General features: G+C 34.0%; 1 protein-coding gene across 2 annotated transcripts in view; it reads right to left on the bottom strand.

Annotated features, from left to right (window-relative positions):
• Positions 1-377: 377 nt before the first annotated feature.
• The window catches only part of IPMK (inositol polyphosphate multikinase), a 29,022-nt gene continuing 14,349 nt past the window's right edge, over positions 378-15,050 (bottom strand). For both annotated transcript variants that reach the window (XM_081158910.1, XM_081158911.1), the window contains exons 3-6: positions 13,140-13,236; positions 10,949-11,121; positions 8,843-8,924; positions 378-6,296 (exon numbers count right to left, since the gene is read on the bottom strand). In XM_081158910.1, the coding sequence (XP_081015036.1) occupies positions 5,674-6,296; positions 8,843-8,924; positions 10,949-11,121; positions 13,140-13,236 (975 nt within the window). In that variant the 3' untranslated portion in view covers positions 378-5,673. The remainder of the gene's footprint in view (positions 6,297-8,842; positions 8,925-10,948; positions 11,122-13,139; positions 13,237-15,050) is intronic.

The raw sequence follows: 15,050 nt of genomic DNA, 5'->3' as shown, positions 1-15,050 counted from the left end.
ACAAATTAAGCCTATTTACCTTAAGTTTACAATCTTCAAGATGTATGAAGTGATACTATTTATTCTTCCATGGACTAACAAGTATCCACATGATTTGATTTATTGCTGGCTGTCTTTTCTCACATTCTTAACCCATTTTTTTTCTCTCCTGGCTTTCAAATAGCTCTGGTTTCTTGGATCAAAGTGATCCAAATTCTACTGCAAACTCCACCCCCAAAGAACTTTTTAAAAATCTTACTAATCAAAGTGTGGTCCATGGACAAGGAGTGTCACAGACCCCCAACCAGGCCTGCTGAATCGGAACCTATATTTTTAACTAAATCCCCAAGTGATTATTTTCACTTTTTATTATTTCATTTCAGCTTTTATTTAGTTCTTACACTTAGCTATAAGTTGGAGACAATGGCAGAGGGATTTCAGCAGTTAGGCAGCCAGTCTTAAAAAGAGAAAAACTCCTTCCCATGGTGCACAGCAGCAGGTGCAAGAGTAAAGCCATACAACCTTCAGGAACCTTGCCTCACAATTGCTGTAGGCCATGAATCACTCCCTCTTTTCCTCTTGTATGCTATCAGACTGACTCCTTGCACACCCTGCTGTATACTGATAAACCAATCACAGCCCCAATTACATTTTATCCCATATTTACTTTTTTTTTTCTTTCTACCAGACAGTACCTATCTCGAGCACAGGTACTGAATCTGTTATCTTTTTTAAATTTCTGAAGCCAAATACAGTGCCTGGTCAAGGGTAGAATTTCGACAGTGCCCTCTCTTTTTAATGAATGAATGAAAATAACTTGGTTACTGATTAAGTAACTAATTCATGAAATTTCAAATACATGCAAAAATATCTTACCTACTTCTGAAGTTTTAAAATTATAGCATATGTTTTCACAGCCAAATTAATTTGTTTCTCCTAGAGTCCACTTCTGTTAGGTTAATTCCAAAGATTTCAGTCCATATAATAGGGGAAAAAATATTCAAATAAAGGTTTACACACTTTTTCATTTCCAATGCATACGCTCCTATTAACACTCTATCTTAACCATCTTTGAATCCCTAATGATTCTTATAGTTTCTGGTACCTAATATGCACTCAAATATTTGAATGAAGTTATTTTTAAACTACCATGAGTTAGTATATTACAATTAAAGAAAAAAAAAGCTCCAATGTAAAACATTTTAATAGGTTGTCAAATATACAGTTATTAGAATTATCTAAATATCACTTATAAAAATTGGTATATCACATTAGATGATTCTATAAAATAAAATCACACATTGACAATAACCCCTGCAGTCCAAGAACACCCCCCCATCAAGAGTACAAATTACAGACACATTAAAAAAGAGACATTTAAACCAATATAACTTTGACTAGACTAAATACATTCATTCATCAAGTACAATAAACTTAGCAGTCACTAATAACACAATTTTAGGTGCAATTTCACATGCTTTCATAAATCTTCCAGTATAGCTCCCATAGTAAAGTGTCTTTGTGCACACCATTTTCATTTATATGCAGGTGCATCATATCATACATCATACTTGAGACTATTTCACTTCATAATTAAACTTGTTAATATATATTGTAAGTGAACACCAGGCCAAAATTTAGGCGCGATGACAAAGTTTAACAATTAAAAAAATTCTTGAGAGTATATTTTAATTTGTTTAATCTCATGAATACTATTTCCTTTTACTAGATGCTATCAAAATTATAATTTAAATATTAACTCCTCAAAAACGGAAACTCCAACCTTCTTAAAATATTAACAAGCATTTTCAGTAACAATAAAATCATTCTGTAAGTCAAAAAGTAATTTCATGTTCCTTGCCAAATTTAAAATACCAGTGATTTGAAGATTGAGGCCTAAATCATTTGTACTATAAAATGCAATGTAAAAAATGTGCAGTAATTTGCTTGTGAAAATATAATGGCATGTTTTTCACAGTAATGTTATGTTAAAGCACTACTCTAAATGGTCAGTCTAAGTAAACGTACCTTTACCAGCAAGAAAACTGAAAACTTAAGGCCTTTTTATGCTACCCAAACTCTAAGTCAAATAGAGGTTACAATGCTGTGAAGTATTTTTAACCTCTCTAACATTGTTAGTTGCTTCATCACAACTTAATAATTACCTTATCTTTATACAAACTCAAATGCTAGTTAACTTTATCATCTTGAAATGAATATTTCTCTGTATCTCTATTTTAATTCAGTCCCCAACCCCACCCCATCTAGAAAGAATGCTGGAATAGGGCTCTGTCTGATTGGTTCACAACTACATATTCAGGGGCTAAAAATGCTTGGCACATGGTAGATATCCAGTAAGTATTTCTGAATAAACTAAGAAGCCTGGCCTCCATAGGCAACTCTACTTGTTTTCCCAGAGCATTAATAGACAACTTGCCTCTCTGCATGACCAAATTGACAATTTTTTAAAAGAAACTGATGTCTACGCTGTGATAACATAGAATGTAATGGAAGGACAACTGAAGGTACACATATATCAAATCAAGGTTAAAGGCACTGGATCAGAAAGATTATTACAAAGCATTGTAAACAATTTTTAAAGCAAATCAAGTTTTAAAGTATCAGACGGCGAACTGCCATGAGAAAATGGTACTAAAATGATGGCAATGCTTTAAAATAGTGGACGAAATTTCTGTAATTTCACAAATAAAATTCTTTCATTGTTTTACCATTTTCTTCCCCCCTTTCCAAAGCCTAGAAACAAATGTTTTCAGTTGCATGAAACAAGAAAAATGCAACTGAAATATCTCTGAAAATTAATTTCTTTTTCTTAAGTTATGTTATAAATTTGATAGAAATGATGTAAAGAACATCATCTTGAAAATCATTCAACAGTAAATTATACTGTCAAAATAAAATAAAAAGTTCTTATTCAGTTGAACACAATCTAAAGCCCCACAATAGCAAAATGTAGTGTAAGAGGCAGAGTAAGTACAATCTTTCCAGACACATAAAGAATAATGAATACTGAGTTGAAAATACCACAAGCTCCATGTTAGAGCTATTTAATATACACATTTTCACAACTGTTTCTTGAAAAACTATTTAGATAAAATATTTAGCATTTATCAATTTTTTATTTGAATCTATGCAACTTCCATCCATATTAAAATATCAATTAGTGTAAATACTTTATTATAAAACTATTATACAATTTAAATTTTTATTAGAGAAATGTATTATTCACTCTCCATAATTTCTTAAAATTCTTTTATGAGTGCATTCCATAAGAAATACACTAAAAACCATTGTGTTGCCTAGTGGAAAAAATTTTGATAATCTATCAATCCAAACTATATCCTTATTATGCTTACTTCTTAAACATTTACATGTTTAAATATGCTTGGTAAATAGTGATCATTCTATTCCCACAGTGGTAAATTTCAGCATAATGCTAAATGGCTGGAGTGGATAGTAAAATAGTCACATATAGATTACATACACAGATACTTATTCTGTTATATGTAAGCTTACTTATAAAGTAGCATAAAATGAACATCGGATAACAGTGATAAAAAATGTAAACAAACAGAATTAAATGTTAATCCCTTCCCTGAAAAACAAAAGATAAAAGCGCTTCTTGTTTTATTAAAATAAAACAAAACATGATCTATTGTATCAAAAAGGTAAGACACTGATTTTACAAAACTATATTTCCAAATATGAGTAAAGAAAATCTGAACAGTTTATTCACACTTTATTGAGCTAAAATGTGCAAAAAACCTGGTAATACTTAAATGTATTAAATTCATTTTACATAGGCTGATACCATCCCCTACAAAAAAAAAATTCTTGTTTTGTTCAGATTCAAAATAGTGTCCGATTATCTGAACTTAAAATTTATTGAACCACTATCCAAATAACAAGTCAATATTGTACGAAAAATCAAGTAAAACTAAAAAATTTCTATTAATTATGACTTGAATTCATCCCCATAAAAAAAGCAAAAGCCAATACCCACTTAGGCAGTAGAGAAAAATATGAATTCCCTATAGAAAACTTACAATGACTCTAAAGAAATTAAAAACAATCAAATTCTGCTCTAACAAAATGCATATGAATTTCAAAGTTATTCAGGTTTAATAGATTTATTAAGCTTATAATTCACAGAGCGTTTGGTACTTCTGTTTGTGCTCAGATATTTGCAAACTGCCCTCAGAGAAGGTTGGGAAGGTGACTTAAACATGAAATTGTGATACTTTCCTTCACACCCATAAAGGGTGCATGGATTTAAGATTAATTTGTAATTCTAGGGGAAACGGGGGGAGGAGGGAGGACACTTAACAATTCCCAACTCTCAACCATTTTCCAAGAATATGGCGAAACTGTTAACTACTTAGATGTGCTATTAGTGAATCAAATGCAAGCAATGAGAGCATAAACATCTAACCCATTTGCAAATTTAAAGTTTTAAATGTTTTCAATAATAACTGGATATTTTTTAAAAGGTGAATATGAAACACAGATAACACAGAATCTAATTTATACAGGAAAAATAGTGTTGTCCCCCCTCCATGAAATTAAATAATAATTTATCTCTTGAATATAAAACAATTTTGAGTAAGAATGAAACAGAAGTGTGGGTTTAGATATGCACCACTCTCTATGATGTACTAATTTACACAGCATTTTTGATAGCACAGTATTGGATGTTGTCCTTCACTGCATATTAGAATTCTGAGAAACACCATTTTTAGCAACATATATTTATACTACTTAGCTAAATGAACACATAAAAATATATAAACTTTTTAAAATTTTAAGGTATTTAAAGGAGAAATGAGACAAACCTTCATTCACCCACCTTTTTGAAGCTGCAGTTAGAGGAAAAAGTATTATACAGTTTATAACACTTTTCACAATGTAGTAAATATATATTCCAATTTGCCCATAAAAGATTTTAAAAGAAAAACATGTTCCTTCCAAGTAGCTTGTCTCTTCTTGCCCTAGCAAGAATAATTATTAGTGCTCTTAATTTCAAGATTTTGTTTTTGTCCAATTCAAATATCTTTTTCATGTATAACATGTTGAAATGTGAATAATAAAAATTAAAGGGAAAATCTGCTTTTAGAATGCAATACTTCAAAATCATTTCACTAAGAAGCACCTTTTGATATGCTGGTCTAAACTTTAATATAAAACCTAGACAGTACTTATTTCTGAAGTAGAATTTTCTCCAGTTTTAATAACTTCAAAAAGCAATACTAAGTACATCAACCTGTGCTTTCTAGATTTTTGAAAGTGTTCTCATAATGTAATGAGTTTAGATATGGCTCATTGTCAAGGTTGGGTGGACAGAGGTTTCATGATAAACTGACTACAGAAAACTAAACTCTTAATGACTGAATAATGGTTTGCATTTTGCTTAAGTCACACAGATGTTTAAATCATGTACCACCACATTCCCTGCTTAACATTCCAAAGTTTCTTTATTCTTCATAGTTTTCTAATGAACAAATAATTAGTTTTCCTGAGTAAGATTATAAAAAAGTTAACCCTCTACCAAAAGTATAAAGACAAATAAAATGTAGACTCACAATACAAATTGTTTACATAGCATTACAAGTGCAGAGATATTGACTGCTGCTCTTCACAATGATTGCCCCACCCCTTAAAAAGACTGCAGCAAAGGATTCAATTGTCTAAAATACTCTGCAGCACAGTAATTAAATTCTTCAGCCCATAAACATATCCCTCATCTATTGTGTTGCTAGGGAATACATGAGCAAAATCTATCATTCGCACTTCTACTTCCGCAATCTCTTGGCAACCAGTGGGAAGATGGTAGAAAACTTTTTCCAGTTGGGAAAGTACATTTCCATTTAAATGTTCCTGTGACAAGCTTTTCCACCCATTGTCTTGCTCTATATTTTCAACTTTCAATGAAGTCTGACTGTGATGCTTTTTTGAATACATTTTTCTGTGACGAGCATACATCTTGGACAAGCTTTTGCCTACTGAAGCCTCTATTTTTCCATTTGTTGTGGAACTTAACGCTCGAAAGTTATTATTGTACTCCAGTACGTCTGTGTCTGAGAGTTGTCCTTTGGACAATAACTTTTCTGCCAAAGTTCTGTCATTTGATTTTGTAGTAGTTGGCTGAGATGAACCTTCATAAACAAACAGTAATGAACTTGCATAAAAGTTAAGCTGCTTCTGGCCTTCAAACCACCGCAGAATACTCTCAATCTTCTGAATACTGGCAGCAACAGCATCTTTTCTTAAGCAGAATCCATTATGAAAAAACCTAGAAACTCCTATAAAAAGGAAAATATAATAACATTGTAATGTATTATTATGATTATAATACAATTATAAAACAGCTACCACTTGGGAAGTAAATTCATCTTAGATACCATTTTTTCCCATTATCCCTTGCAATTAACTGAACAGGGAAGAATTCTAGTCAGATATAGAAACAGGGACCTCACTTAATTTCTGGTGAAGATGCTTTTACTAGAAAACATTTAAGTGACACTTATGCAAAGTGAAACATCCTATTCAGACAAAAGTATTTATTACAGATAGACTGGTAGTTTAGTCCTCTCTACATATATTCTCTTCAGGAATGTATTCTAAGAATTGCTTCATTTGCTATTGTGAGGGATTTTATAGAAAAATTTCTCGTTTGTTAGAATCACATTTAAGAGCTAATTTAAAACCTAGAGTTAAATCATAATCATTATTTTTTTTAATCCTCACCTGAGGATATTTTTTCATTGATTTTTTAGGGAGAGTGAAGGGGAGGAAAGAGGGAGAGAAAGAGAGACAGTGATGTGACAGAAACACGTCAATTGGTTGCCTTCCACCCGCAGCCCGACCAGGGCCAGGGATCGAGCCTGCAACCAAGGTATGTGCCCTTCACCGGAATCGAACCCAGAACCCTTCGGTCCACAGGTCAAATCTCTAACCACTGAGCAAAACAGGCGAGGGCAAAATCATAACCATTTTTTAAAAATATGTTTTTGATTTTAGAGAGAGAGGGAGGGAGGGAGAGATAGAAACATCAATGATGAAAGAGAATCACTGATCAGCTGCCTCCTGCACACCCCCTACTGGGGATCGAGCCTGCAACCCAGGTATGTATCCTGACCGGGAATTGAACCCTGATCTCCTGGTTCATGGGTCAATGCTCAACCACAGAGCTATGCCGGCTGGGCAGATCATAACCATTTTTAATGGTGTCAACATCCCATTACTAAAATACCACGTTATAACTGTACTAAATTTTTCCTGTTCTCAATAATATTGATTAAATCAGTCTTTTCACAAAAGTTAAACTCACTTTAGAGATTAGCACTACTCTAGTTTGAGTATATTATCCAAAATTAAGACTTTTAAATGTTTTAACCTATCAGATTATTAGGTCTCTTAAAATTACTTATGCCTATTTTATCGTATTTGGAAATTTATGGGTACGTACGATTTGATTTCTGCCTTTAAATAGCTTGTTCCCCCACTCTGAGACAGAAACTTCTAAAAAATATATTCTGATTAGAGAAATATTTTAATAAAGAGCCAATCTGCATGTTATCTTGCTATTGGCCGAGGCAAATACTAATTGTTAAGATCACATTGTGGATGCCTGTTTTTTACACATAAAATAATAATTCTTCTTCAAACTCTTTACATTACACATAACCTGTTCCCTACCTGAGGTAGAGCTAAAAATAAACTTTCAATAGAATATTATTTCCAGAAATCTAGGATATTACTGCTTTTATCTTGTCCATAAATATTTTAGAAGCATATATGTTAACAGACTTTATTTAAACTACTTTTCATGCCACTTGTTCATTCATAATGTAGTTCTAGAAGCTAATAATATGCAGCTCAACTATAAAAGAGAAATTTAAATAAAAAAGAAATTACATGCTACAACACACACTTTAAAGTCTCTTATGTAACAGTTTTAAGATACCATGATCTATATACTATGATTTTTTAATGTTTTTATTAATTTTAGAGAGAGAAAGGGAGCAGGAGAGAAACACTGATGTGAGAGAGAAACATCAACTGGTTGCCTCCCGCATGCATACCGACCGGGGACTGAACCCAAAACCTGGACATGTTCCCTGACCAGGAATCGAACCAGTGACCTTTTGGTGCGTGGGATAATGCTCAACCAACTGAACCAAACTGGCCAGGGCTATATGCTATGATTTTAAAGACCACCTCTAGTTCCAGTACTTGGACTAGATAGTTGGTTCATAGATATTCATTTTTACTTAAGTATATTAATAAAAAAAAGAAATGAATGAGCCCTAGCTGGTCTGGCTCGGTAGTTAGAGTGTCAGCCTACAGGCTGAAGGATCCAGGGTTCGATTCTGGGCAAGGGCATGTACCTTGGTTGCAGGCTCGATCCCAGGCGCTGTCCGGGGTGTGTGTAAGAGCCAACCAATTGATGTGTCTCTCTCACATCGATGTTTCTCTCTCTCCCTCTCCTTCCTTCCCACTCTCTCTAAAAAGCAACAGAAAAAATAGCCTTGGGTGAGGATTAAAAAAAGAATTAAAATTTAAAATACACTCAAGGTTTTGGTATATATGAAGCAGGGATCAAGATTAATCCAATTGTGTGAATATAAGTTTCTTTTTTTTTTTTTTTTTTTTTATAATTGAGAAGTTTTGGAAATCTAATTGGGGCAAAATAAATTATGGTATGGTATATCCTGTAACAAAAGTTTAAGTTTACTTATTGTGAATTGAATCATACCAAAAGAGAATTAAAACCAAAATCACTTTGGAATTATTTTGATAACTGTGCAGTAATAAAAGCATTGAAATACGGTTTTTCAATCCTTACCATCCTTCAGAGTTTCTTTTGTTAAGCTTCTTCCATAGTGCTGGTTTTGTGTCTCATAACTATCAGAATGAACATGATAAACCTGTCAGAAAAAGCAGTGAATACTAAAAATGAATAGTCTTTGACTGTGTGGAATTTATCTCAGCAGTGGTTAAAGATGGAAAGATCTATTCATATGAGTCACTGTAATAGATTGAAGAAAAAAAAATAATGTCTTCATATCAATAGATTCTGAAAAGGCACTTAACAAATTTACATCCACTACCAATGAGAATTCTTTAAAAGGATAAATGAGTAGTTCCGATATGAAAAATTATCCACCTCAATCCACCAAGGGTTAGCCTCAAGTTTAAAGCTGGCCAAAAAAACTGCAAAGTAGCCTTTGGAAAAAGTCAGGAGAGTGTGTAGTATCACCCAACACAAAGAGGAATGTTTCAAGGAAAACCTAGTCAGCTTTGAAGGCTGCTTTTCAAAGTGAAGTAAGGTGAGTAATGAAAATGACATTTGGATTTAGTGACATGAAGATGTCATTAGGGACGTTAGTGAAGAGCCAATCTGGTGGCATGATGGAGTAAAAGCCAGATTGGAGGTTGAAAAATACTAAGTGGGAAGTAAGGAAATGGAAATAACTAGTTTGTTTGTGAAGGGGAGGCAAGTTAAACTCACAGTGGAACAAAGTAAAGGTGGGTTTTGATGTTTTTAAAAAATTGTGAAATGAAAAGACTCAGGAAAGAGACAGAAACTGAAGATATAAGACATGAGAGAGAATCAATAGTATTAGATTCCTGAAGAGGTGGAAGATGAGATCCAGAGGGCACAGGGAAGGGCTGTCCTTAGGATGGAAAATTTGTCAATGTGACAGGAAGGAATAAAGAGGGAATGAAAGCACTTGCAGGTTAGGTATGTACATCTATCTAAGGGAAATTAAAGGAAATCTTGTCTAATGGCTTTAATATTTTCTGAAGCAGAAGGCGAAGTCCTCTGATAAAAGTGAGAAGGAAAGTGGAAGAGTAAGATTTAAAAACAGTGATGGTTTAAATAGTTGCCCAGTCAGATTACTGTAGGATGTTTATTTCTTGTCTGTTTTAACATTATGCCATTAACCTTTTTCCCTTTTACTATATGCCCACGTTTAATTAGTTTTCTAAATGAAATAACTGCATCAACAATTTCTTTGATCAAAATACCAAATTCAACTGTGCTGTTATAACCATCACATTAACAATCCATCTATAATGCTTTCTATTTATTAACTCTCCTATTTAAAACTCAGAAGATCCATATGTCATCTTTTACAATGAATTTCAAAACCACTCCATTATGCTTACATAGGTGCACAACCACCTAGCAAGTTCAGCCTCCACACTTCCAACCTGCATCTCACTGGCCCTGCAGCCCCCACGCTCACCTTCTTGGAACGAGGCGCATGGAGGAGCCCCACCTAGCCTCCTGGAAGATGAAAAACTCCATGGGAAAGGCCCAAAGGAAAGTCAGAACAAATGACCACATGCACGCGTAAGGCCACTTCAGACCACCTAGACCCAGTCAAGCCATCAGATGGGTATGGCCACATGAAGCACTTGAGGTGAGATCGGCAGAACTGTCTATTGAGAGCAGCTCAAACTGCCCACCACAGAATCAACAAGCAAATAAAACAACTCTTTTTAGGCCACAGCGACCTAATTTTAGTTTCCCTTTTCTATTTCAAAAATATAGAAAAATTACAAAAAAAAAAAGAAAGAAAAATTACTGAGTATATAAACTTAGCACTTTCCTCATGGGAAAATCATAAATAATATAACATTTACTTACCATGTTATTTATATTACAGCTAAACTTAAAGCTTATTTAAATCAAATTTACCAGAGTCAGAGTCTTGAGGGTCAGTCATTCATTCATTAATCACATACTATCTGTCACAATCATTCCAGACACTGACCATATATCAGTGAGCAAAAAATAAAATCTCTGCCCACACTGGGGAGTTGTAGACAACTGAATTCCGAAATATATCATCTTATTATATATTAGTATTATAATGATATCAATAATTTTCAAGGAAAGAACATGTAAAGAAAAATGTATTATACTAATAATCACTCTTACCCTCATGCCAAGCACCAAGAACCCAATCTCTTCCATTAATGGGTACTTGCTGACCTGTTGCTGAATCTTCTCAGATGAGGCAAAAGGATCATAGCTTTTCTGCCCTATCTTTACATCCATTATACAGGGCTTATTAAACTTATGGGTCACATCTTCCAGTTTTAGGTATAAATCTGTTATTAAAGAAAATTTTAATTAGTGATGGGCAAACAATATTACCACTCAAGTAAGTTCCAAGGGAAACAAAATGAGGAAGAGTTAAAACTGAGAAAAAAGTTAAAACAACTCCAGAGTCAACAATTAGTATAGGTATCGCAGAGAAACTCTTGCAGGAGGTGGATTAAATAACATTCAACCATAAACAGAAGATATGAAGTAGGTAAGGTTTCCAAGGCATTAAAAAGGCACAATGAGAGTCCTAGCCAATGTGGCTCAGTTGGTAGAGTGTCAGCCAGTGCACCAAAAGATCACCAGTTCGATTCCCGGTCAGGGCACCTGCCCAGGTTGCGGGCTCGATCCTCAGTAGGGCGCATGTAGGAGGCAGAGGATCAATGTTTCTCTCATCAATTACTGAAGAATTTCTATAAACATTTAGACATATTTATTAGAAAGTCTGAGGGGCTATGAGGGAAATAGTTGTGGAGACAATAAAACAACCCCCTTCTAAACATTCTTTTAAAACTGAGTATTTAATTACAGTATCTAGACACCCAATCTAACACCATCCTCAGAAACCTTTGTTAATCTTTCAATGTCACTTTCTTGAGAAACAATGATTAAATTAAATCATGTTCTAAATTAAACATCAGTAGCAAAGTTAACTGAAATACAGATATCCTATATTACAATGGAAATCTCTATGATCATAATAATCTGTGAAATAATTTAAGCAACATACTGATCTGAATCAGAAACATATATTTGTGCCTGGCTGGGCGTGGCTCAGCGGTTGAGCATCAACCTAGGATCCAGGCGATTGGGGTTCGATTCCCGGTCAGGGCACATGCCCAGGTTGCGGGCTCGATCAATAACTTTCTCATCATTGATGTTTCTATCTCTCTCTCTCCCTCTCCTTTCTTCTCTGAAATCAATAAAGATATATTTAAAAAAAACAAAAAAACAAACATATATATTTGGGACTAAAAGACAAGAAGGGGGGAAGGGGAAGGGAGGGGAGAGGAAGGAAAAAGAGCCCAGGCTCACTTTTCCCCCCCCATCCAACTGAAGTACAGAAGAATCCTAAATACCCAGGGGAACCATCGATTTAGTATTACCTAACTGAGGATACTCACAGAAGAATACCATGATTCCCCATTAATGAAACCTGACAAACAGTCAATGAGTCAAAGGAAGACAAAGAACTGAGGAAAAGAACAAGCTAAAACTGAAGCCCCCTTCTTTCCGGTTCTCAAAATGTAGTTCAAGTACTATCTACATTTAAAAAGCTTGTAGCTTTTATTTAACAAGCATATCACTGAACTCCAACATAAATCTGCATAATCAGAATGTCTGGGCATTGAGCCTATTAATTTGCATTTTAACAAGCCTATGGGTTTTCTTAAACTCGGACAAATTTGAAACTTACCCCATTCACAAACCTTCTTCAACAGTTACACAGTCAAGCTGCTTGTTTAGTTAAATTCTGTCTGCTCAGTCAAAGGCCCTGAATTGGCAAGTACTGCTTCAAGGACTAACAAATATTAAGAGAGAGAAATGCTGTGTCCTTACATAGACCAGTTTGTCCTCTAACTATAGAACTTACTGGTATTTTTTAAAATACTGCAATTTAAAGCCCAGAGGTGGGGGATGAAGAAGTGGGACGGGAGACAGGGAGGAAGTTATGCAAAGAAAATATACTTCCTGATGTTTTTTCCTATTCAAAATGCAAAAGAGAAAACTGCCCATAAATTAGGAAAAAAGAATATCTGTAAATTAATACAGTATTAAGTATAGTACACATATTTTCATTCAATTATAACAGACTGATCATTAATTTGTATATGCCATTTAAGAAACTGTTATGAAAAGCAAAAGTATTAATAAGTTTTCTTTAATGAAGTAGAGAATGGTAAGAAAGAAAAACACACATGTATTCTGTTTTTATAATACTAGGCTTACTTTTATGTAAAGCCTTTTATAAAACCACTCTCCTGAATTAAGAATAAAAGATGAATTTTTAGGAAAAAATTACCATTTGGTGCAGTGGGAGGTGACCAGATGCCATAATACTTTGGCAAATATTTTCGTAGTTCTAAAAGAACACCATCAGTACAATCAGCAGCATAAACCTGAAACAGAGAAATATAACTTGCAGGTTAGTTTCTTATAATACTTTATAAGTATCCTACACATTTCTCAAATGAAATAATACTGTTAATCATAATTTATCTGGCGTGAGTTTTAACTGGAAGTAAATTTGGAATAAGAAAAAAAAAAGTATACTGTGTTTCCAATGAAAAGCTATACATTGTTAGAGCGTGTTCCTCTTGATTATCTAATTCTAGACTTTCACTGTCCTTGAACTATTTTACAATAAAGTAAGCCACAGATAACTCTTAGCAAATGCAAAATAATTCTTGTCCATATAGTTGCAAATAAATTCTGGCCAGAGAAGGTTTAATGGATTTCCCTCCACCCCCGATGGAAGTGGGGAGTTTAGTGAACATTTGTAAATTCATTTCAACTTCCCTTTAGTCCACATAAATTTGTGTTTTGACTTGACTTTTCTTTTGAACCAGTTTTAACATCTGCCTGGTTCCATCATTAAATAATAAGTTTAACAAAATCTTTAACACATATGTATTTGATATCTGTAAGGGAGTTGTGATTTTAACTTTAAAAAGAAAAAATCCTCTACCTCAATGTACCTCTAATCACTGCTCATTTAATTCCGTGATTTATAAGCAGTAATGGTTCTAGAAAATACTAGAAATATCTAGATAGTCTGGAACTAGATTCTTAATTTTCTTTCTTGAGGAGAAAAAGAAAATATTTTTGTTTTAAAACCAACTTGTAAGATATTTTATTTATTTCAAATATGGTCTACCTAATTATCTAAAACCACTAAAGCTCAATGCTGTAAAATGCTTATAAAATCATAGTATTAGAGTTCTCATATATGTGAAACCATATTCATGTCAAGTAGTTATATATAACACAATTCTACAGAATAAACTCAAGTGTGTCAGAGACTCATCAAATATCCATGTGATACATTATATTTCCCAGCCTCCCCTGGTAAAATGTGAGCAGAAGTGATAGCAGTCACTTCCAGGCCAAGGTAATTAAGAGCAGGGTATACTTTATTATCCCATTGTTCCTGGCATAGTGACAGTGAGGGCAGCGTTCATGATGATGTAACAAGATGAAGGACTCAAGTATATCTCTGTGTACTGACCTAAAGAAGTTCATGATACATTTATAAGTGAAAAACATAAAAGAACTAAAAGAGCAGAGATGTAAAATTTCTCTTCTTTTTAAACTTAGTAGTAGAACTGGAATTCACTACAACATGCCAGACAAGATAACCTAAAAAGCTTTCTACCTAGAAATATAGGATAAAATACAACAAATATTTTTTAAATGCATAGCTGAGCTCCTAAGGAAAAAAAGGAAATTCATAGGCATCTAAAATAGAGAGGACACCAAAAAGGTTAAGCTGAGCAGTGATGTTTGGGTTTCACAGAGGTCCACACTAAAGACTTGAATCAGCCCGGCTGGGTGTGGCTCAGCAGTTGAGCGTCGACCTAGGATCCAGGCCATCGGGGTTCGATTCCCGGTCAAGGCAAATGCCCAGGTTGTGGCCTCGATCAATGACTCTCTCATCATTGATGTTTCTATCTCTCTCTCTCCCTCTCCTTTCCTCTCTCTGAAATTAATAAAGATATATTTAAAAAAAAAAAAAAAAGACTTGAATCAAAGAATCTCTGAACTCAGGCATAGATGACGAGTGTCATATGGAAAAGAGGAGAACAAATAAAAGTCTAAATACTAAACAATTAAAGACACTAGCATTGTTCTCCCTTCCCCTACCACTATACTGCAAGAAAGCTGGCGGCCAACCTGAGTGAGAACGAGAGAAGCAGCAAATAACACGAGGAAT

Source organism: Miniopterus schreibersii, assembly GCF_964146895.1.
Source record: "Miniopterus schreibersii genome assembly, chromosome: 14".
Classification (NCBI taxonomy): Eukaryota; Metazoa; Chordata; class Mammalia; order Chiroptera; family Miniopteridae; genus Miniopterus; species Miniopterus schreibersii.
Note: the sequence above shows the minus strand (reverse complement) of the source record. Positions and strands in the feature narration are given on the sequence as shown.